General features: G+C 38.4%; 1 protein-coding gene across 2 annotated transcripts in view; it reads left to right on the plus strand.

The window, feature by feature from the left end:
- Nucleotides 1–25,949, plus strand: part of LOC143036797 (hemolymph clottable protein-like) — a 191,496-nt gene that overhangs the window by 116,498 nt on the left and 49,049 nt on the right. For both annotated transcript variants that reach the window (XM_076204540.1, XM_076204541.1), the window contains exons 22-24: nucleotides 6,678–6,796; nucleotides 7,418–7,524; nucleotides 17,066–17,153. In XM_076204540.1, the coding sequence (XP_076060655.1) occupies nucleotides 6,678–6,796; nucleotides 7,418–7,524; nucleotides 17,066–17,153 (314 nt within the window). The remainder of the gene's footprint in view (nucleotides 1–6,677; nucleotides 6,797–7,417; nucleotides 7,525–17,065; nucleotides 17,154–25,949) is intronic.

Consider the following 25,949-nt stretch of genomic DNA (forward strand, 5'->3'; position numbering starts at 1 on the left):
CTTGTACAACACTTGCTGACACAAATCAGTACACAAACACTTGGACATGTTCTACCGGCCCTCCAATAACCCCACTCCCACCTCCCCAACCACAGCCAGCTTACCCACTCCCAATTTCCCTTTGCCCTTATCCCCAATCAGTACTCCCCTTCCTTTGTCCTCAATCTCTCCTTTCCCCCCCTCTAACCCAGATCCTATACCTTCCCCATTAACACCCCAACCTTAACCCCAAATGGCAGCATACAACACATACAGAATACAAAACATCAGCATATTACAATACAACATTGACGGTATTAACACGAAAAAACATGAACTTGAACACTTTCTTAAACAACACAACATACACATTGCAATTATACAAAAAACAAAACTAAAACACTCACACAAAATACCATCATTTCATAATTACACCATCATCAGACAAGACCGGACCAACGGCAATGGTGGTGGACTCATCACCCTGATCCACCACTCCATCTGTTTTGTGGACACAAGTGCCACAACCAAAATTCTCCTCCCTACCACAGATAACGCTACAGAATTCCAATCCATTCAAATCCGCACAGGCAACAAATCAACACTGACAATAGTTAATATATACATTCCCCCCCAATCATCCCCCATAGTTCCAAACACCTTCAGGCCTCAATTTAGCCAACTAGCCTCAATCCCCAACCTGATCATGGGTGGTGACTTCAACGCCAAGTCGTCTGCCTGGTATTTCGACAACCCTGATACAGACTCAGTTTGACTCATTGACTATCATGAGCAACACACGTAATCATACACATATCCCACACCAAGCCCTATACTCTCCCTCCTCTCCTGATATCACATTCTGCTCCCCCTGCTTAACCCCAACAACATTATGGAGAGTGGTCGGAACCCTTGGTTCTGACCACCTTCCAATCATCATCACCACCATAACAAGATGCACCCCAGTTGGCCACAGACACACATACACCAATTACAAGAGAGCTAACTGGGAAGCTTTTACTGAAGAGATAGAACAACATTTTGAAACACTTAACAGTACACCAATCACAAACATAAACAATGCTGTGCACACTTTAAATACAATCATACAAAACGCAGAGAAGAGATACATCCCTAGAGGCAACAGAAAATCACACAACCCCAACTTCACACCAGAAATCCAAGGCCTCATCAGACAACGAGACACGCTTAAACACAATACCCCCACACCTATCCCTCAAAACATAGCAGACCAAATACAAACAATAAACACCGTGATTGCCGATAAAATACACGAACAAAAAACACAAAATTGGCAAAATTTTATCAATACATTTGATCACAAAACAAACACCAGCAAATTGTACAAAACACTCAACAGCATTACACTATCCAACAGTAACACAACACGCTCTCACTCACCAATAATCACAACAACAGACAATCTACCCTCAAACAGACAACAAACAAACACACTCATAAATCATTTTGCACAGACAAGCCATCTCACTTCTCACCCTGATGACCGATGCACTATTCGACATAAGAAAGACTTTCCCACAGACTCAGACTATACACCATTCATAGACAGTCAGACAAAACACATAATATGTAATCTCAAGCACTCATCTGCCTGTGGCCCTGATAACATAAGTAACATCCACCTAAAACACATTGGACCACAAGGTATACACACACAAACATAGCAAACTACAGCTATTCACACAACACTATACCCAACATCTGGAAGCATGGTAAAATAATCACCATTCCAAAACCGAACAAAGACCCAACAATCCTAACATCGCACTGCCCAATCACACTTCTCTGCACCCCCTCTAAAGTCATTGAACGCCTAATACTTCAACTTGTCACACCACATATTCCCCTTGCTGACTCACAACACGGTTTTAGGCCACTACATTCCACAAACACTCTTCTGATATACCTCACACAAAGAATTTTAGATGGCATCAATTCAGATAGGCCCTACCACAGAACACTTCTTATAACATTAGACATTAGTAAAGCTTTTGATGCTATCCCCTGCCACAACCTGACAAATAAAATATATAACACAGACATGCACAATAACACCAAAAGATGGCTGGCCAATTATCTGGCAGGTAGGAATGCTTATGTGTCATATAATGGCCAATCATCACACATCAGAAACATTAAGAATGGAGTGCCACAGGGCTCTGTTCTATCCCCCACTCACTTTAATCTATACATGCATGACTTACCCACACCAGACACCTCAGAAATACAAATCTCTTCCTACGCAGACAACATAACAATCACATGCACACATCGTAACACAGACAAAGCTGCAGAAATAATCCAACACATGGTTCATCACAAACAGACTAAAAAATAGCTCCAACCAAATCTACCGCAACTCTTCTCACCAACTGGACAAAAGAACACAAATACATACCTCATCTCTACATCAACAATACTCTAATACCACACACAAATACACAAAAAATTCTTGGTGTAACATAAGATACATCCATGTCTTTCAAACAACACATCACAAACATAAAAAACAAATGCACACCTAGACTTAATGCACTTAAGTCAATCACTGGAACAACATTTGGACAAAACAAAGAAACTATTACAACAATATACAAACAATGCATACGATCAGTGATGAATTATGCGAGTCCTGAATGGGCTCCTAATCTCAGTGAGACACACCACAACACCCTTCAAATCATACAAAGCCCTAAAAACAATTACAGGCTGCACAAATACAACACCTACAGACCATTTACACCATGAAACAAAAGTCCTCAAAGTCAAGGATCACCTTGACATGAGAGGCACACAAACACTTGCCGCAGCCACCACAAACACATCATACCCACTACACTACATAGCAGAACACTCACACACACCAAGAAACATTAAAACAACACCCAAAGACCTGTATCACACACAGACACTCTCTTCTCTTCCTCCACAACCACCAAATACCAGCCTCCGGAAACATATTCATAATCATATCACTCACCGCTCCATTAACACACTGAAAGACAACACGCTGCTGCATGCCAGACCCCCTGATATCCACCCTTCTGAATCCTTTCTCCCACGAAAGGACAGAGTCCACCTGGCCAGACTGCGGTGCAGCCACCAACCAGCACTTCTAAGCTACCAGAAGAGGCAGGATGACTGCATTGTGAACAGCTGCCCAGGATGTAACACTTCACCTCATACCATACAACATATAATGGAAGACTGCATCATACACAATCATGCACACAAACAACACAACATACACTCTATAAAGGATTTGTGGGAAAACCCAGTTTCGGCTGTGGCATTCCTTGGGGAGACGGGACTGCTCGGACAGACAGTCTAGGGAACAACAACAGCAACTCCCTTTCCACCCCTGTTCTCCTCCTCACCTCCTTATTTCTCACTCTATCCAGCCTAGTAACCCCTATCATACTTCTCAAGCACCTCATCTCAAATACATTCAAACCCTCCTCTCTTATGTTCCCTGTTTCTGCCCCATACAGTGCTGTCAGTACAATCACTCCTTCATACAATCTCCTCTTAACATCCATTCCCAAATATCTATTTCTCATTATGCTTTTTAATTCCCCAAAGCATTTACTCGCTTCTCTCAATCTACATTCTACCTTCACCTCCACTCCTCCCTTTCCTGCCACATTCACACCCAACTATCTAAAACTATCCACTTCCTCCAGTCATTCTCCCTTAATACTCACTTCCAGTTTGCTGCCACTTTCTCCCCTTGTACATCTCATCACTTTACATTTACCCACATTTATTTTCAGCTTCCTTCTTTCGCACACCTTCCCAAAGTCTGTCACTTTCTCAATCCCTCCTCTGATCCTGCTATAACTGCAGTATTGTCAACAAACAACTGGCTTATCTCCCACTTTTCTCTATTTACTTTAACCATCTCCAATCCTTGACCCACTACCCTTGCATTTATTTCTCCCACCACTCCATCCATGTATAAATTGAACAGACAGGGTGACATAACACGTCCCTGATGAAGTCCCTCCTTTACCTCAAATTACTCATTCTCTCCATTTCTAATCCTAACACATGCTCTACTACTCTTGCAAAAACTCTTGACTGCTCTTAACAGCTTTCCTCCTATCCCATATATCTGCAATACCTTCCACAGTGCCTTCCTGTCTACCCTGCCATAAGCCTTTTCCAGATCCATAAAAGACCAAAATACATCCTTACCTTTTCCTATAGTTTTCTCACATATCTGTCTTACCATAAAAATCTGATCTATGCAACCCCTACCTTTCCTAAATCCAAACTTTTCCTCACCAATTACTCCCTCTGGTCCTCTCCTAATCTTTTCAATCAAGACCCTCCCATATGGCTTCCCAAGTACACTTAACAAACTGATCCATCTGAAATTACTACACTCACACTTGCCCCCTTTTCCCTTGTAAAGTGGAGCTATACAGGCACTCTTCCAGTCCTCCAGCACTCTACACTCTCTTAAACAAACATTAAATAACCTCACCTGCCAGTCCACCATCACTGTACATTCTTTCTTCAGACATTCTTCATGACATTCATCCACCCCAGGTGCCTTACCTGCTCTCATCATCTTAACAACTGCCTTCATTTCATCTTTCTTTGTTTCTCATCAGTTTTCCTCACTCATCACAGTCATTTTCTTAGCACTTCCCACTGCAACTATCTTTCCCTCCCTATCCTCCTTCACATTTAGCAACTCTCTAAAATACTCTGCCCATCTTCCTCTTAGTGCCTTCTATTCCATTACCATCTTTCCATCTGCACTTTTTACCTTTTCCTTCTCTACTTGATTTGCCTCCTCTTCCCCTCTTAATTTCTTTCCAAATTTTTATCACTTTCAAAATTTTCTGTCATGCTCTTACCCTATTTCACATCTGCTCTCCTTCACACACCTACCAGCCCACCATCACTGTACGTTCTTTCTTCAGACATTCTGCATGACATCTATTCAACCCAAGTGCCTTACCTTCTCTCATCATCTTAACAACTGCCTTCACTTCATCTTTCCTTATTTCTCCTCAATTTTCCTCACTCATCACTGTCATTTTCTTAGCGCTTCCCACTGCAACTATCTTTCCCTCCCTATCCTCCTTCACATTTAGCAACTCCCTAAGATACTCTGCCCATCTTCCTCTTACTGCCTCCTCTTCCATTATCATCCCTCCACCTGCACCTTTTACTTTTTCCTTCTCTGCTTGATGCGCCTCCTCTTTCTCTCTTAATTTCTTTCCAAAACTTTATCGCTTTCAATTTTTTCTGTCATACTCTTACCCCACTTCACATCTGCTCTCCTCTTTACCTCCTTTATCTTATGCTTTACTTCTCTTCTCTTTTCTTTGTACCTCTCACATGATTCACTCGTCTTATTTTGTAACCAATCTGTGAAAGATCGCTTCTTCTCTTCTACACTCTTCTTTGCTTCCTCATCCTACCACTCACTACCCTTCCTTCTAATTCCTCCTATCCTCCTTGTTCCACACATCATCTTTGCACACCTTATGACTCCCTCCTTGAACCATCCCCATTCCTCCTCCACTCCTAGTTCTACTCTATCCTTCACTCCCTCCCACTCCTCTCTCAGCTTATTCTTATACTCCTTCTCTTTTTCTTTCTCATTTAAGCAGTTCATTCAAAGTAACTCCCAACCTTCTGCCCTATTCCTCTTTCTCCTCCTATCCTCCACTCTCAAATTACCTTCCACCAAAAAATTATTTGATATTCCCCCACTCTTTCCCCTTAGAACACGTACATTGTTAATTCTTCCTACTATACTCCTCGTTACCACAATAGTCCATTAATGCTCTATCTGCCACCCTTCCATCCACCACCTTCTCACATGTGTACTTATGCTTGACTTTCTTCCGAAACACTGAATTTGCTATCATCAACTCTCGAGACACATCTCCACCATCAACTCTCCACTACGATTTTTTCCTGAAACTCCATACTTCCCAATCACTCTGTCTACTGACTCCTTTCCTACCCTAGCATTAAGGTTTCCCAATACCACTACATTAACATTTTTCCCTAATTACCCTATGCACTCATTTAAATCCATTCAAAAAGCCTCCCTCTCCTCAACACTCTTCTCACTACCAGGTCCATATGCACTTACAAAAACCCACATCTCTCTTCCCAGCTTCACCTTCATCCACATTAACTTTGAAGAAACATCCTTGCACTGCACTACACGCTTACCTATCTCTTCACTTGCTAGTATAGCTGCCCCTTCTCTCCCTCATCCTCTCTTCACTCCTGAGAACCTCCCAACTACAATCCCAAATACACATTTGCCCCTCCCTTTCAACTTAGTTTCACTCAGTGCCAGCACATCCACCTTTCTTCTCACAAACATACTGCTCTATCCTTCACCCACTCCCACTCCTCTCTCAGCTTCTTCTTGTACTCCTTTTCCTTTTCTTTCTCGTATAAGCAGTTCACTCTAAGCACCTCTTTGTAACTGACTTAATTTTCAAAGTTTTTTCCACTACCTAATTATTTTTTACCTCCCTCGGCCAAGATAGAAGCATCCCAAGAAGTCTTAATTTACTCTATAGGAGCAAGACTTTTTAAACAAAAGAAGGTCTGGCAAATCTTTAATAAAGGAGTGCAGTTTAACATAAATCTTGATGGTTAAACTTTATTGGCAGAAATGTTGGGGAACATTTCCGCAGCTCACTAGCGCCCACACTACAACACTCTGAGAGTAGAATTATTTTCGATCCTGAGCAGTCCTCCACCTCCACTGTCAAACTCACCTTTATGGCAGGTAAGTTCCTCCCTCCGAACTGCCTGAATAGAGATATTGGATATCTGTACTGCTTGTCATCCCTGTCCACCACTATCATTTGTGGTAGTCTTTCACCTACATTCTTGTCCCACACACTTACCCCAATTCTACTTCCATTACTTGAGCTACTATTATGCCCATAGGATGATTTCTTTAAGTACCTCATACCACCATTGCTGGGTTAGGCAATAAGAAAAGTAGTTTAGAATAGCAAATGCGATTCATGTAAACTGAATAGAGGGTCTTTCCTTTTCTGCCCAAACTGCCAACTCAGTACAAATCATCAAAGTAAAAGGTAAAGAATGGGAGTAGAAAACAAAAGGAGTGAGGCCCCAAAAAGACAAAAAGTAAATCGAAGTGATACGGAACAAAATTGTATGGAGTTCGAGGAGAACACAGTGGTGGGGAACCTGGCTAAAGGTAGCATCAAAGGTAGAAATAGTACAGTAAAAGATGGTAGAGGCGGCTCAGATCTACCATGATCTCATACAGCCTTTTGATTAAGCTATCACTCAAGTGAAATTAACTGATTATCTGTCAGCAGTCCACTGGTGAGTAGCGATTTATCTGACAGACTCTCTCTTTCTCTGTCATACTCAGATTTTGTGAAGGACAGTCATGACCAGTCCACTCAAGACAGCCAGTTCAGTCAGAAGTCAGGGAATGATTACATTTACTCTGATTATGACAACTACATGGAGTCCCCGGTAAGTATTGGCTTATCATTACCAAAATGATGTTCCTTATACCAAAAAGACTTCTGGGTAAGGAAATTATATATGAATCTTAAGTTATGACACAGAACTCATGTTTCAGTTGATGAGTTTTACTGATGGCTCACTGGAAGATATTCAGTGTCTTCCTCTCCAAATACTAGTAATTTTAAGTGATTCTCTATCCTTTGGTGGATACCCCTTTCAGCAGTCACTACGGCAAAGTTTCAAGTCCTTGTGGTGGAACTTATTTCCATTTGTCAAAATGACACATAAATTGCCAGATGGCTTGCCATAATAAAGACTCAGTGAAATTAGAATAGAGACCGAGCTGGCCTAGTACTGTCAGGGAATCTCCAGGTCATGAATTGGGTGGTTCCTTTTATATGGCCTGGCTGGCTCGATGCTATCGCCTTTGCTTCATAATAAGCAGTCGCTACTGCAAAGGTTCGAGTCCTTGCGGTGGAGCTTATTTCCATTTGTCAAAATGACACACAACTGGTTGAATGGCTTGCCATAATAAAGACTCGGTGAAATTAGATTAGAGACTGAGCTGGGCTAGTACCGTCGGGGAGCCTCCAGGTCGTAAATCGGGTGGTTCCTTTTGTATGGCCTGGCTGGCTCGATGCTATCGCCTTTGCTTCATAATAAGCACTCACTACGGCAAAGGTTCAAGTCCTTGTGGTGGAGCTTATTTCCATTTTCAAAATGACACACACACATATATATATATTTCTGATCATTTTTATGACAGCCGCATGTAGAATTCGAACCCACTGCTTCAACCACTGGTAAGATAACCTTTACAATGCCTTTCTCTGCTCGTCCACTGAGGCTACAAAAGCCCTGTAACCTGGAATTTATCTGATTCTGGAGGATAGGAAAAATCACTAATCTACGACCCTAGTTCCTGTTTTACACAAGACCCGAGCCCAATCATGGGCTAGTAATAGCGACATTAATATGATAATTTTTATGACAGTCGCATGTAGAATTCAAACCCACTGCTTCAACCACTGGTAAGATAACCTTCACAATGCCTTTATCCACTCGACCACCAAGGCTACAAAAGCCTTGTAACCTGGAATCTATCTGACTCCCGAGGATACGAAAGACTAATATGCGACCCCCGTTCCTCTTTTACACAAGACCCGAGCCCACTTGTGGGAGGGGGTAAGGATCGGAACAACGGAGGACTGGAGGAGTGCCTGTATATCTCCACTTTACAAGTGAAAAGTGGACAAGTGTGAGTGTAATAGTTTCAGAGGGATCTCCTTTTCTGCATGAGGGGACGGAGAGGAGGGGTCAACGATTTAAAGAAGCAGCTTTGCTGTGGATGTGCTGTGTCCTGTGACACTGCTTTTCATCAAACTCCAGAGATTCTCAATAGGGTTAAGGTCTGGAGAGTTGCCAGGTCAGTCTTCATAGTACTTTACTTTACAATTTTTCAACCACTTTGTTACACTTTTAGCTGGGAGGTAGGAGGCACTGTCCTGCACCAAAAAGAAAAAAGAAAACAAAATCAGCATCGCACTTATCAGATGAGTTGGCAAGGTAGTCACACAACTCTAGGTAATTGTTTTGATTCATTTTCTCATTTTAGGCTGCACTGCAAGGTACCCCACACCATAGTATGTAAAACAACCCCATACCATTAGCGAGTCAGGGTGCTTCACAGTAAGGGTGATGTACCATGACTGAAGAGGATCACTGCCAGGCCGGTGGTACACATATCCAGGTTGGTTGCTGGTCACAGTGAAGGTACTTTCATCACTCCAAAGTACCTTCTTCCACTGGTCAATGTTCCATTCACCATATCTCTTTGCGAAATTCACTCGTTTATGCTTCTGTACTTTAGTAAGGAGGAGCTTCCTTCTCCCCCTTAAAATGGTGCACATCGATGTCTTCATGCAAGCAGTATTGCACTGTGTGAAGAGACACACCGCTTAATAACCTAAGGGTTTCCTGCCGAATTTGTTTAGCAAATTTATGAGAAGACTTGTCTATCTCACGCTTAATAACATTCAGAGTGCATGCTGTGAGTTTCCTGGGTCTGCCACAGAGCTGACGTAGGGTAGGTAGTGATGCACCCCCCCACCATTCTTGAAATATAACAACTAGCGTTGCACTAGATGCGCTGTAACTCCTGTATTTTCATAGAATTCCTTCATAGAATGCTCTGCCTTAAACAGGGCCACTATAGCAACAATCTTGTCACATTCGATTTCACGTCCACTACCAATAGCCGATAACACAAGATGCCAAATCGCTGAGAATTTATGTAAAATCGAAGGCAAAGCATGGAGCTACAGAAACATAATCCTCCCCGTCGAGTCTCCAACAGCACCAAGCTTGGGTACACTGAATGCCCTAGTGGTAGCCAACCTTGGTCTCACAGCCAGGCATGTGAAAAAATATCTGGCTTGCTCGGGATATTGAAGGTGAGGGACTTCCAATTTGCAGCATAAGTACTGACGTCAGCATTATCACATCCATGTCTGTCTATTTTATGTCCCAAATAAATAACACTATCTTGCAAGAACTTACATTTTTCAAATTTTACTTTCAATCCTGCTTCAACTTGTCTTGAGAATACCAAATCTAATTTCTTAAAGTTCTCAACCACTGTCTGGGAAACTATTAGAATGTCATTTAGGAATACACTGGCAGTGTTTCCTAACAACCCATCTAGAATTGTATTCATTAATCTCATGTAAGTTAATGGACTACTACATAACCCAAATGGCATTCCTTTGAATGTATGATGTCCCATTGGAGTAGAAAATACTGTGAATTCTCATGAGTCTTCATGCAACTCTATTTGCCAAAAAGCAGATTTGATATCTATAGTGCTAAAATATCTATTCTCAGTTCCCAAACTTCTTAAAAATGTCACCTATTACTAGGAATGGTAACCTGTCACGAATGGTGTGCTTATTCAATTCCCTATAATCAATAACTGGGCACATAGTACCATCTGATTTTGGCACCAATATCAAAGGAAAGTTCCACTCACTTTTACTATGTTCAGTAATATCCTGCGATAACATTTCAGTGATCAGTTTATCTACTATTGCTAATTTAGAGTGAGGAACTCTGTAGGCGGGTGTGTAGATAGGCTGAGTTCCTGGTTTTAATTTAATCTGTTTTAAAGCAGTTGTTTTGCCTAAGGTGCCCCCCGGCAAAGCAATTGCTTTATTGTGCTTCACAAGCAAAGCAACTAAACTTTCATCCAACTCAGGGCAATTAGTAGAATCTAATTGATTATTGTATTTCTTTCTTAATTCTATTTCTTCTTGAACTGAACAGATTGATGAAATTGGTAATTCCACCTCCTCACTATTCTTATTTAAAATCTTGATGGGTTTGGTACACAGCTGAAAACATCCTATTTGTGTACCTTTCCTTAAAACTATATCTTTATTTAAAGAATTAAGAATTAATATTTCTACTATGTTCTTATTTGACTTATAAATCCCTGAGTCCAACTTCAAACCTTTTAATCTAATTGATTCTGGGAGGGTTAAAATTTCAGAGTCTACAGTGACTCCTTTCAACTGCACTTTGACCCTGTTAATTGCTCTGGAGTGTAATAACGTCAACTTTATTATGCCACTGTCCACAATTTGCAAGGCTTTATTTGTAGTTGATGAATTAGTAATTTCTGGGATTTCTTGAACATCTGAGTTGGGTTCACTATATGAGGCTTTACTTTCTGTTGGTCTGGACCGCTCGGCCTCGTTATCTAAAGTAAAATTGTTATCTTTCTTATCTATGTCTAGGGATTCATTGATTCCTGTCACTGGTCTTAAGTCTGGTTGATTTAAAAATGGGATTAACTGTGATTTCACTAAGATCCCTAAGTCAGCAGGACATATCACCATGTTCTCTTTTCTCATAGTTGCAAATCCTATCAATAAATCTCCTGGAAAAACAGATTCTTCTACAACTATCACTGGAATGTGCAAATGTTCATTTGTATATAAGATAACTTCTAGTTCAACCTTACCTAATGTTTTTAATTGATTTCCAGTTACTCCTTGCAATGAGTAATGGATTGGTTCCAAGATTTTCACTCCTGGTTTCAACTGGTTTAAAACTGTACTGGTTATAACATTGACTACAGATCCTGTATCAATAAATATTTGAATAGGCTTATTGAACACTCTACCAGCAATGAGAGGTCCTACAGAAGTCCTTCCAATTGTAATTGTCAGTTTATGACTATCTTTGATGAAGGAGTTTTCTTTCACCTTTCTATCACTCTTATACTTTCTATTTGTATATATGTGGGGAGTTCTAGAATATTGGTTTATTCTGTGTCTGCGGGTTTTCCTCGTTTCCTGGTGCATACAAAAAATTCTACATTCATGGGTTTTATGGCCTATTCTTTGGTGATACATACAGAAAGATGGGTTTCTACACTGATACTCATCATGACCCTCATATTTGCAATTTCTACAAATAATTCCATAATAACAGTCTTGTGCTTTGTGTCCCCAAGTATAACAATTAAAACATAGAATTCTAGTATCCCTGGATGGACTTCTAACTTTCTGTCTATGTCCTAATTCTGTTTTCTTAAACTCTCCTCTAGAGTTCCTCTGTTGTCCCACTGTCATCACATATGGATTTATTATTCTAGTCTCACTGTACCCTTGCATTAGATAATCTACCTCCCCTAAATTCATATTTGACTTGAGATCTTTATACAGCTTTTCTGCCGTTAAATCATCACTATTTTTAGTCAACAATCCAAATGTGATCAATTTTATTACCTGAGAAACTTTCATTTTGTCACTAGATTTTTCTATCCAATCTGAATCTTTCAAGATAGAATTCATGTCTTTTGACCATCTATCTAATCTAGCTAAGTATTCTGTGTCTGATTCACTTGTTCTAACTTCTTTGATCATTCTAACCAAAGACCTGATAGGATCCTGATCACATTTTGATCTTCCATTTGCTGGAAATTTATGATAAACCTAGCTCTACCCTTCTCAGGATCTATATTTTCCTTTAAAATTTCTATTTTCCTTTTTTCATCTGTTATATTTTTGCTTACAATTAATGTATCTATTTGATTAATAAACTTATTAACTCCTAAAGTGTTTTCATCCCCAGTAAATTTGGGAATACTGTACTAAGATTGGAGGTATGAACCTTATGCCTAAGTACTGTGTTATTCATACCTTCAGTAGTTGATTTGACTTGACTGTCTCCACGTAGTCTTCCTTGCGTACATCAACCTCGATGTCCCTCATCAGCCTTGTCGTTCATTAGCCTCGCTGTTCATCAGCCTTGTCGCTCACTGCCTTGAAGATCGTCTTGTAGACCCCTTGTAGTAGTTGCTTGCAGTATTTACCTACCTAGTTGTATTTACTTAGTTGCATTTTACAGGAAGGGAAGCTATGCTCATGGTGTCCCGTCTTCATATCTCATTTTATCTAAACTGTTTTTAAATTCATGTATTGTTTTTGCACAGGACCACTTTCTCATCTAACATGTTCCAACTGTCTATTACTCTGTGAGGAAAGCTGTTCTTTTTCAGATCTCTTCTATAGCTGTCTTTCTTGATTTTCTTTCCATGTCCTCATGTATTTCTATCATTCCATTTTATTAGATCCTCTCTATCAATAGCTTCTATTCTTTTCATGATTCTGTAAATAGTTACCAAATCTCCTCTCTCTCTTCTTTGCTCTAATGTCTGTAGTTCAAGTTTTGCTAGTCTCTCTTCATATGATAGTTTTGAGAGTGTTGGTGCCAATTTTGTAATTGCTCTTTGTATTCCTTCAATTTTTATTATACATTTTTTTGTACTTGGTGACCACATCATTGCTGCATATTCCAATCTTGGTCTTATCCAAGTAATTAGTATTTTCTTCACCATTTCTTCATTCAGGTATGTAAATGCTACTTTGATTGTTCTTATTGAATTATAAGTTTCTCCAAAAATCTTGTTTATATGTTTCTCAAGGGACATATTATTCATAACAATGACTCCCAGGTCCTTCTCATTTTCTACTTTTTTTTTATTCCTTGTTCTCCCAATTATATGACCCTACTATTCTTTTTTTGCTTTTTCCAAATTCCATTATACTACACTTCATACTATTGAACTCCATCTCCCACTTCTTACTCCATTCCCATACTTTATTGAGATCACTCTGTAGTGAATCACAATCTTCTTCTGTGTTCACTTTTTTTTTTAACAGTTTTGCATCATCTGCAAAGAAGCTCATATAACTTTCAATTTCTTCATCCATATCATTAATATATATAGCAAACATTATTGGGGCCAGAACAGTTCCTTGTGGTACACCACTTATTACTTCATCCCAATTTGAGTGTTTGTCTCTTATCACTACTCTCATTTTTCTTTCTTGCAAAAAGTCTTCCATCCATTTAAGCAGTTTGCCCTGTATTCCTCCTTCAGTTTCTAATTTCTTGAGCAACTTCTTATGTGGTACTTTGTCAAAAGCTTTTTTTAGGTCTAGAAATGCACAATCAGCTCATCTATCTCTTTCTTGTATTATGTCTATTAGCCTTGAATAGTAACATATTGAATTGGTGACGCATGATCGTCCTTGTCTGAATCCAAATTGCCTTATATTTAGTACATTGTTTTTTTATTTATACCTTACCCATCTACTTTCGATAATTCTTTCACAAATTTTTGCTATTGTACTTGTTAGAGAGACTGGTCTAGAATTGGTAGGGTCTTTATTTCCTCCTTTATATATAGGTACTATATTTGCTTTTTTCCAATCTTTTGGAACTTTTCCTTCTTTCCTTCTTTGATATATATTTTGTCTGCCAGTTCATTCCTGCATTCTTTCAAAATCCAGTTTGCTACTTCATCTGGTCCATGCGATTTTCTGACATCAAGGTTACTCAAGTGTTTCATTATTTCATTCTTTGTTACTTCTATTTCTTTCATAATGAGGGACTTTCTCTACCTATTCAATCTCTCCAAGTAGTATGTTCTCCCTTGTAAACACCGATTTAATATGCTTGTTCATAATTTCTGCCATTTCTATTTCCTCTGTGTATTCAATTCCTTGTCGTAATTTCTCTAATTCATGTTTGTTTTTCAGTTTGTTGTTTACAAATCTGTAAAATAGTTTTGGTTGATCTTAACATTTTTCTATGACATCTATTTCATATTTTCTCTTTTCCTCTCTGCACACTTGTACTTATTCATTTCAATAACTAGTATATATTTTCCATTTTTCAGGCCTTTTGTCTTCTCTTCCATTTTGTCCACACTTTGTCTTTTGTCCTTTAACTCCCTACAACTTTTGTTGTACCAGCAATGTACATATTCTTTTTTTTTTTTTTGTCTTGGGACATACTTCTCCACTCCTTTTTTGTAAATTTTTGTCCAAATATTCCATTTCTCTTCCACTATTGTTTCCTCTTTGTATATTCTTTCCCAGTTTTCTTTTTGAAAGAATTCTCTTATTTTATCAAAATTTGTTTTTTCATACACCAATCTTCCTTTTCTATATTGTTCATTTCTTTTCATGTATTTCTCCCCATTTAGTTCCAGTTCAATCAATATGTGGTCACTTTTACTTATTGGTATTTTATATTCAATCTTTTCCACAATTTTAGGTTCAGATGTGATTATTAGGTCTAGTCTCGATGGTTCTTCTTCATTTCTATACATAGTGTTCTCTTGTATCCATTGTGTCATTGTATGGTCAATAATCATCTCAAGTAGAACATTTCCCCATGAGTCGTCTCCACCCTTTACTGTCATCTCTTCCCAGCAGACTTCTTTGCAATTAAAGTCACCCATCATAACTATTCTTTCTCTATCTTCCATTATCTTATTTCATGTTATCCTTGTGTCTTCTAACATACTTTTATGTTCACTCTCTTCCCACGAGGCTGTTTTTGAAGGCACATAGTTTATCAATAACTTTCTGCTCTTCTTATCTCTGTCTTCCACTTTGATCATAATCATCTCTACTGTATGCTTTCCATATGTGACACACCACACGTTTATATCCTTCTTAGTAAGGAACATAACTCCACCACCTTGTTTTGTCTCTCTGTTTCTAATCCAATAATTATATGCATTATGTCCTACACTGTTGGATGGTAGTGGACCTTTTAATTTTGTCTCTACAAATCCCATTATGTCCTGTCCTTTTTCCTTCAGATAATCATTTAGCTCATTCAATCCTGTTATTAATCCATCTATATTTGTGTAAGAGACTTTTAATTTTCTACTACTTCCATTGAATTTTCTGTTTCCCTTTTGTTTTTCTCTGGTATGGCCCATTTCCTTACTTTCATATTCACTACCTTCCAATAGAATTTCTCTTTTTCGACTCTGTTCTGTTCTCGTTTTTTTCCTTAGCTTCTTGTCTCTTCATTTTTTCCTTCTCTCTTTCCTCTTTATTCATTTCTCTTTTTATCCATACCTTTTTATATTGTTCACTTGCTGCTAGTTTCCCTGTTTTTGCTAAGATATTCTCTGCTGTCATTTGTGACCTGAATTTAATCTTAATTGGTCTGGTTTTATCTGTACTATACTTTTCGAGTCTATACATCTCTTCAATTCGTTTCATGAGTTCAGGTTCATCTTCCTGAACTAATTCTAGTAAACTGCTTACTTTTTCCTTTTCCTCTTTGATTTTTGTGGTTCTATTTAGGTTATACTTCTCTTCCATTCCTAATATAGACATTTCTTTTTATCTGCTAGTGTCTTACTATATTCTCCTTCTGTCTCATCACTTTAATAACTGAGTCTTCAGTTTGTTCTGTCATTTGCTGTTTAATTATGTAAGTAAATGCAACTTTACTGTTCTCTTGGATTTTTTCCAACCCTGTGCTTCTTTTTGCTATGGACTCTTTATTCTCTTTGTTCTTCTTCTTTAATTCCTCATTCTCATCTTTTACTTCTTTTAACTGTCTTTTTAATTCTTCTATTCCTTTAGTTAAGTTTTTGTTCACCTTCTCTAATTCTTCATTTGTCAACTCTCTGCACAATCTCTGCCATTTTACCAAACCTACTCTCCCAATGTTCGGTCATTTTTTCAAGTTTTTCCTCTAGTCTTGCTAATCGGGGGAGGTTGGTATCCCCCCCTCATTAAATCCCTGGAAATTATTATCCTCACCTTCCATTGTGCTGCTCTTATCTATATTTCTAATCTTTACATTTTTGTTAGTCCCTTCATCATCACTAAATTGACGTTTGTTTATATGGCATCTGCCTGCCTGGACCAAGTCCCCTCCTTCCTCATTTCCTTCCATTTCCCTCAGTAATTCCTCTCCTCCTTTTTCCTCACCTTCCCACTACACCACAAGCTTTCCCCTTCCCTATAAATACAATAAGGTACTTCCTTGACATTGAGATCCACGTAGATTTTCATTTTTCTTCGGAACTCCAATCTTCGCCATCCATCCGATGAAAGTGTGTGTGTGTGTTTGTGAATATGTTATATACATACAGTATAACCCTCCATATACAGAAAATGAGATATTCTGATATGAATGTACAGTGCTGATTTTTTCCATGCAGGATACCACATTTACTGGACTCTTCAGCTTGAGTGACTCTCCCAAAGATCGCTTGGTCAAGTTAAAACAAAAGCAAAAGAGCATGAAAGGTAAGAAGCCTGCATCAGATCTCACATTTGCCAACCTAGGTCTAATTACACTGTACAACAAATTTCAGGATTAAGAAAAAAACATAGTTCTCATGTGCGTTTTATTATGAAGTTCAGTGTGCTGAATTCAAATTTGATAACAAAAATTTCATGCCACGTCACAATTTTTTGTAAATCGCTGTTTTAATAATTATGCAATTAATAGAGATTTCCAAGGTTCCATAAATGTATTTTGCTCCCAAAGTCAGATTAAATGTCTTCATTGTATTTATTTAATTAATATATAATGAATCGGCATGTTTGTTAGCTTTATATGATGTATTAACCTACAATCTATTATTTACTTCTTCTTTTATAAGACGTCTCAGGCGTGTCACGCTTCAGGTTCCAACAGAAGTCAGCCAGCATAGCAGGGCTCCATTTTCCCTTGTACCTGTTTTCCATTGACGCTATATCTTGATGGAACCTCTCTCCATGTTCATCACTCACATCTGCTGCATTCTCTGGGAAGAAGGACAGATGAGAATGAAGAAAGTGTATCTTCAGTGACATATTGCATCCGAGATCTTGGTAGCATTTGATTAGCCTCTCCACTTTACGCTCTCGCTGGGACTCTTGGTGCTTTCCCAGAAGCCCTTTGCATACATCTTTGAATGCATGCCAGGCCGCTAGCTCAGGTTCATCCATTGTCGCCTCAAAGTCCTCATCATTTATAAGCTTGCGAATCTGAGGGCCTACAAATATACCCTCTTTAATCTTGGCATCACTAATTTTAGGGAAGATCCCTTTGAGATACTGGAAACATGGCTTGTTATGTTGCAGTGCTTTGGTAAATTGCTTCATTAGGCCTAGTTTTATATGCAGTGGTGGCAAAATTATTTTCTCCTCCTTAACTAGTGGCTCATGAATTACATTATGGCATCCAAGCGTCATAGATTCCCGAGATGGCCATTCTGAGCGTATATAATGTTCTGATCTGGCCCTACTGTCCCACTTGCAAAGAAAGCACATAAATTTGGTGTATCCAGTTTGTAGCCCATTAAGTATGGCTACTACTTTCAAGTCTGCACAAATTAACCACTCATGCTCTTTGTAACTTATGCGGTCTAGAATAAGAGCAAGGTTCTCATATGTCTCTCTTAAAATGACTGAGTAAGCAACTGAAACTGAAGGCATGGTGTTCCCAATGTGCAACAGAACTGCTTTTATGCTGTAAAGGGATCCATCTATGAATAGCCTCCACTCATTGGGTTCATAGGACAGCTCAAGGGCACTGAATAGGCCTCTGATATCATTACAATAAGTCAAGTTGTTTTCCAAAGTGAAGAAATCCTGTAGATTTGCAGAACGCTTCCTAAATACTGTAATTCGAGCTTCTTCATCCAACAGGTGCCATTGTTGCAAACGTGAGGCCAGGAGTTCACTCTGTTGCTTAGTAAGTGTTAGATCACGAACTAGATCATTGAGTTCTGGTTGGGTGATGAGGTGTGGTTTCTTATCAGATTCAAGTTGTGTCGTATATGTTGCATCTTGAGATTCTGAATCGTCTGAGTTGCTCGTGTCATCCCTTGGTAGTTCAGAGGGCGGCTGTGGTACAGGAATATCACTTGAATGTAGAACTGGGCGAATAGCAGACTGAAGATCTGGATACACGATAGATTTCTTGCCTTTTCTGTTGCGACCTGCAGGAAAATAAAATAAAATCAGACTAAAAATGGGTACTATTTACCTAGTTGTATTTACCTAGTTGTATTTTGCGGGAAGGGGAGCTATGCTCGTGATGTCCCGCCTTTGTATCTTGCAGTGTCTAGTTTGTTTTTAAACTCATGAATGGTTTTTGCGCATACTATTCCATTGTCCAGTTTGTTCCAAGTGTCCAAAACTCTATGAGGAAAACTGTTTTTCTTCAGTTCTCTTCTATAGCTATGTTTTTTTATTTTCTTTCCATGTCCTCTTGTGTTTCTTTTGTCCCAGTTAAGTAAGTTCTCACTATCGAGTACCTCTGTGCCTTTCATGATTCTGTAGATGGTCAATAGGTCACCTCTCTCTCTTCTTTGCTCCAGTGTCGGTAACTCCAGTTTAGCCAATCTCTCCTCGTATGATAGGTTTGCAAGTGCAGGTGCCATTTTTGTAGCTGCTCTTTGGATTCTTTCTATTTTCTTTATATTCTTTTTGGTACTGGGGGACCACAATGTCGCTGCATACTCTAATCTAGGCCTTATCAATGTAACCAATATTTTTTTCATCATGTCTTCGTCCAAGTATGTAAACGCCACTTTTATTGATCTTAGCAAGTTGTAAGTCTCCCCGACAATTTTGTTAATCTGTATATCATAGGACAAGTCGTTCGTGATAATTACTCCCAAATCTTTTTCGGATCCTACTTTCTTTACTTCTTTGGTTCCAATTGTATATTTTCCTGATATTCTGTTTTTGCTTTTTCCAAACTCCATTATGCTACACTTCTTAGTATTAAAGTCCACTTCCCATTTCTGACTCCAGTTCCATACCCTATTTAGGTCTTCTTGCAGTGCTTCACAGTCCTCATCAGTTTCTATTTTCCTTAGCAGTTTGGCGTCATCGGCAAAGAAGCTCATGTAGCAGTTCACGTCCTCATCCATGTCATTCATATAGATAGCAAACATTATTGGTGCCAGCACAGATCCTTGCGGTACTCCACTGATCACCTCTTTCCAGTCTGAATATTTTTCGGTTGTGATCACGTGCAAAAATAGTGGAAGTGCAACTTATTATGTATTTCGATCTTTTTTATTGATACATCTCTTGAAAATATATATAAAAACAGTAAAAAATAAACACTGAACACCCACCTTTAATATCCGTTAAGCAGAAGTAGCAATCTGTTGAGTGGTCCTTTGGCTCCCTCCAGACCATTGGTACGCCAAACATGAGGCCAGTCCCTTTGCCTTTCACCCAGGCAGAAAGGGAACTTGTACACCTGACACAACATATGTGAGGTGCCCAGCTTTTGTCCTGGTCACCCACTTTACATCCAAAGTACAGCTCATAAAGTTTCTTTACACGTTGAGTCAACTGTCTCTTGTATTGCCTTAATGTAACTGATCCACATATATAACAAAACTTGTCTGGCGAATTCTTGCATTCTCTAGGCATCTTAACTCTGTATCCTGTTAAGAAAAAAAAAACACATAGCTATGTGAAAAATTATATAAATGGTAAAAGCAACAAAAAATACCGTTCAGATAGACATTGCGGGCACTGCTATTTACAAAGAACTGGAGGGTCACAGAAAGAAACGGATGTTATATTCGTGATCTACGCAAAAAATAACTCTAGAAAAGGATAGTCTCATTTCCGGTTTTTTTCATTGTTATACAGTGTTATTTACCTTTGTTTTGCTATGAATGAAGTAATGTATCTACAGCAGCTGAAACCATGATGGAGATTCCACTTTGTATGGATGGACACTGGACTGAGTAGGTACTGAATGTATATTGACGGTCAATCACAACTTTAAGTGTCGTCTAATGTAAATATTTACCAGACATAAAATTCACTGAACACATGACATGTTTTCTTTATATGTTGTGAAACCCAATCCCCCCCCCCCAGAATTTGGATAGTGGCAAGTGATTCATCGACTGAATTATATGGTGATGAACTTTTTATCTTTGAATAAGGCATTATGTAACACCCTCTTAGCCATCTTAGTTCTTAGTTTGGTTGTAATTCATAACTTTTTCTTACTTCATTCTTTGTGTAAATACACTATCTGGATAAATGAGAATAGTTCCACTCATTTACTGAACTCCTACTTTCACACAATAATGCAGGTCAGTTAATTTCTGATTCATATATGCCTTTTCGTGGGATATTGTTTTATTTCTATTTTCTTCTCAAACTATCAGGTGTAAGCATCCACATAGGTTGTTTAATCAGTCAGTTAACCAATCAGTCAGTCAGCCACTCAGAGTTCACTGCAGAACGAAGGCCTCTCTCTGCCTCTTCCATGAAGCACATGGCTGTGCCAACCTCTGTCACATCACTCCTGTTGGCTCCACTCCTTGTGTGGTCTCTGGTCTCTCTTCCATGTTTTCCATCTCACATTGTACAGTCAGTAACAGACTTGCTCCATCTGTCATCCATCTTTCAGGCTGCCTGACCTGACCAATTAAATTCACTCTTCTTTATTATCTACACAATATCTTTCAATCCAATCTTGTCAAGTTGCACTCCTGTCTTTCAGTGTTATTCATAATATTGATATCTCCATTGATCTCTGTGCTTTCTCTTCATTGCCTTCATAAATTTCTAAGTTTCTCATCCATAGATCATGGGTGGTATGACACACTGATTGTAAACTATGCATTTCAGATATATCGATGGAGAGGCTCTCATTATCTTCCTACATATGTTCCAACCATTTGTGATGTTCATTTTTGTTTTATCTTTATGATCTTATGTCAGTTTTATTTTCTGCCCTAAATGGTCTTGCACTTCAACATCTTCAGAATTCTCAGTACTGGTTACAGTTGCTTTACCTTGAATATTGAACTTATTCATCTTCAAACATCTATCTATTTATATGCCAAGGGTTTTTCCCTCTTACAAGGGAGATAGCCAAGTCAAAATGCTAGTACCTACTTCCACCCATTTCATTCCCAACCAATCCACTCCCATCTGCCACCCTTTCCTCCCTCTCATCATAGCTCCTCATGGATGATGGGTCATCCTTGTATCCTCCCCATTGCCATGGGTCAAAAACAATGCAACAAGACACAGCACATCCACAGCAAGGCCACTTCACATAATCAGCGACTGCATCCCCTCTCTGTCCCTTCTTCCAGAAAAATGAGAAGATAGGGAGAAATCCTTCGGGCTGCATCAAAATGTCATTCATACATAACACTCCCTACCCCCCATCCCCCACCCCCTCCCTTCCTTGCATCACAATATAATCTATATACAACAATTTTCTATTCACCCCTATCTCCTGTCTTCTCCCTTCCTTGCTCAACAGACATTCCCTTCTTGCTCAATGCCCCTTTCACCCCATTCATCCATCTCATCCTCAGTCATCCCCTCAACTTCACTCCCTCCACCTATGCCTTCCATACCTCTTTTACTATTTTTTCTCTACTCATTCTTTCAATGTGTCCAAACCATCCCAATACTCTTTCTTTAGCCCTATCTGCCATCTATTTTCACCCCAGCTCTCCTCCTCATCTCTCACTCTATCCAACCTTGTAACCCCTACTATATTTCTCAGACATTTCATCTCAAACACATCTAAACTTTTCCTCTCTGCCTCTCTAAATTCCAGGTTTCTGTCCCATACAGTGAGTTGGCACAATCACACCTTCATAAAACCCTCTTTCCATCCATTCTCAAATATTTATTTCTCACGACACTTTTTAATTCCCCAAAGCATTTAGCTTCTTCTCTCAATCTACAATTTACTTCCACCTCCACTCCTCCCTTTCCTGCCACGTGCAACACCAAATACCTAAAGCTAACCACTTCCTCCAGCCTCTCTCCTTTAAAACTTATTTCCAATTTGCTACCATCTTCTTACCTTGTGCATATCATTACCTTACTTTTACCCACATTTACCTATCATATACTTTCCCAAATTCCAACACTAACTCCCTTAATCCACCTCTGACCCTCCTACAAACATCATCAGCAAAAAAAAAAGACAGAAAAAGAGAGAGAGAGAGAGAGAGAGAGATGCTCATTTCCCACTTTTCTCCATTTCCTTCAACCATATCCAGTCCTCCGCCCATTACCCTCACCTTTACCTCCCACACCACCCCATCCCTGTAATATACCCATTGAACAGCCATGGCAATATGACACATCCCTATTGCAACCCTACCTTTACCTCAAACCACCTGCTCTCCCCATTTCTCATTCTAACACAGGCTCTATTACTCTCGAAAAAAAACTCGACTGCCTTTAACAGCTTCCCCCAGTCCCATATATCTGCCAAATCTCCCACAATGCCTTTCTGTCTACCCTGCCATAAGCCTCTTCCAAGTCCATAAAGGCACAAAAAATATCTTTACCTTTTGCGAAAGCTTTCTTACATATCTGTCTTACCACAAAAATCCAATCCACACAACCCCTACCTTTCCTAAACCCACACTGTTCCTCACCAATTACTCCCTCTGTTCCTCTCCTAATCCTCTCAAATGAAACCCACCCATATGCCTTCCCTCCTACACTCAACAAACTAATCCCCCTGAAACTACTACACTCACATTTGTTCCCTTTTACCTTGTAAAGTGGAACTATACAGGTACTCATTCAGTCCCCCAGCATTCTACCCTCCCTTAGACAAACTTTAAACATCACTAGCCATTCTACTATTACTGTATCTCCCTTCTTCAAACACTCTGCATAACACCCATCTAACCCAACCTTACCTGCTCTCATCATTTTGATAATACTTGCACCTCATCTTTTCTTATTTCTCATAATTTTCTTCTCCCATCACCATCATTTTCTAAGTGCCTCCCACTGCTTCTACCAATCCCTCCCTATCCTCCACATTCAACAATTCTCTAAAATACTCTGCCCATCATCCCCTTACCACCTCCTCTTTTGTTAACATCTGTACATCTTTGCCTTTTACCATTCTTTCTCTATTTTAATCACCTCTCTTTCCTCTCTTCATTTCCTTCCAAAACATATTTGTATTTCTCTCAAAAATTTCTGATATACTCCTTTCTCATTTTACATCTGCTTTCCTTTTTTGCCTCCCTTGTCTTTTGTTTTGTTTCTCTCTCTTCTTTTTTTTTGTACCTCTCATATTCTTCTCTTGTTCTAAATGGTTTGAGAATTTCCTTATTCAGATCTCTCAGCATATCTTGCAAGTATACAGTTTTCAAATTGAAAGATATGGCACTCAGCATTTTCATTTTTTTTTTTTTTTTTTTTTTTTTTTTTCTTTTTTTTTTTTTTTTTTTTTTTTTTTTTTTTTTTTTTTTTTTTTTTTTTTTTTAGTATGTTCCCTATTAATGTTCAAACGTTTTACTTTCCAGCTCAACTATCTGAAAATAACTTAGAGCCAAGCTGTAAATACCTTGGGTGAAATTGCATCACTTTACTGTATGCTTTTCTTGACCTTTTCTTTATATGTATATATGGAAATGTTCTGTAAAACCCTTCCACTTTGTTCTTGTTTAGAATTAAATATTGCTGTTTGTTATACTGAATCAAAGGCTTTTTTTACCTACAAAAACTAAATGTACATATAAAAGGTTAATTTCATTTTGTTGCTTTCTCAATTAGTTGAATCACTGTCTGCAGATGGACCCTAGTGGAATATTTCTGTCTTCTTAGTTTGTTTTTCATTTAAAATGGCACTGGTTGTCAGTATTAAGAATCTTTGAAAGAACTATGTGTAAGTTTAATAAAAAAAAAAAAAAAAAAAAAACTCTAATTGATTGATAGGCCTAGTTACTAAGTTCATTCTGGTCTCCTTTCTTGTAAAATATAATCATATTAGTATTGCACCATAATTCAGGAATGCTTTCCTTAATAAATGCCCTGAGTATATAATTAAGCTAGTTTAAAGTGAACTTCTGTCACTGCAGTTATTATGTACATACCTGTATATATATATATATATATATATATATATATATATATATATATAAAAATAGATGCAAGGTAATCCACACAGGTAAAAATAACAGTATGTACAATTATAAATTATTTGGAAATTTGTTAACAAAAGTGGATAGTGAAAAGGATCTTGGCGTAATTATTAGTAACGATCTCAAATCATTTAAGCAATGTATTTCAGCCTCTGAGAAAGCAAATAAGATCCTAGGACTGATTGGACGATCTTTTGACTTCAAAAGCCCATCACTCATTTACAAGCTATATAAATCGTTAGTTCATCCACATTTGGAATATGCTTTTTCCATATGGTCACCAAATCTCATTAAAGACATTGACAGATTGGAAAAAGTACAACAGCAAGCCACAAAACTGATTCCAAATATAAAAAATAAATCATACAAAAATTGACTAAAACATATGAATCTGTTTTCCTTAAAAAAGCATAGACTCTGAGGTGGCTTGATACAGGTCCCACTGAATGAAAATCAGACAAGAAACAATGATCTTAACTGTCTGGAAATAGATTTAATTTGGAAGTGGGTAGAAACAACTTCACCAACTGTATAGTTAATGAATGGAATAAACTTCCTGCAGAGGCAGTGCAATGTAGTTCAGTTTGAAGCTTTGAGAATCATTTAGATAAACACTTAAGGAAGATGCTGTAATGACTATCCTTTATTTTATATTACATAAGAACATAAGAATGAAGGAGACTGCAAGGGACCATAAGGCCTACACTAGACAGCTCCATCACCACCTGTCATCCCCATCCATAAAGTTGTCTAATCGTTTCTTAAAACAATTAATAGTTTCAGTGCTTACTACATGGTTACTAAGTTTATTCCATTTGTCAACCACCCTATTAGTAAACCAATTCTTGCCTATTTCCTTTTTAAATCTAAATTTGTCCAGTTTATAACCATTACTGCGAGTCCTGCCCAGTTGTTTTAATATGATGACCTTGTTTGCATCACCCTTGTTATAGCCTTTGATCCACTTAAAGGTCAGATATCAACAGATATACCATTCACTAAAAATCATCGAAAAAGTACTTTTTAAAAGCATACAAATAAAGTTTTTACCTATTACAGAAGAATTTATTCAGAAAATTCACTTTTAATTGCGCCTCGCATACCACTTTTCCGAAGTCTAGATATTCAGAATAACAATATTGTTTGTTTG

This window comes from Oratosquilla oratoria, chromosome 21, assembly GCF_046742065.1.
Source record: "Oratosquilla oratoria isolate Oo_2021 chromosome 21, ASM4674206v1, whole genome shotgun sequence".
Classification (NCBI taxonomy): Eukaryota; Metazoa; Arthropoda; class Malacostraca; order Stomatopoda; family Squillidae; genus Oratosquilla; species Oratosquilla oratoria.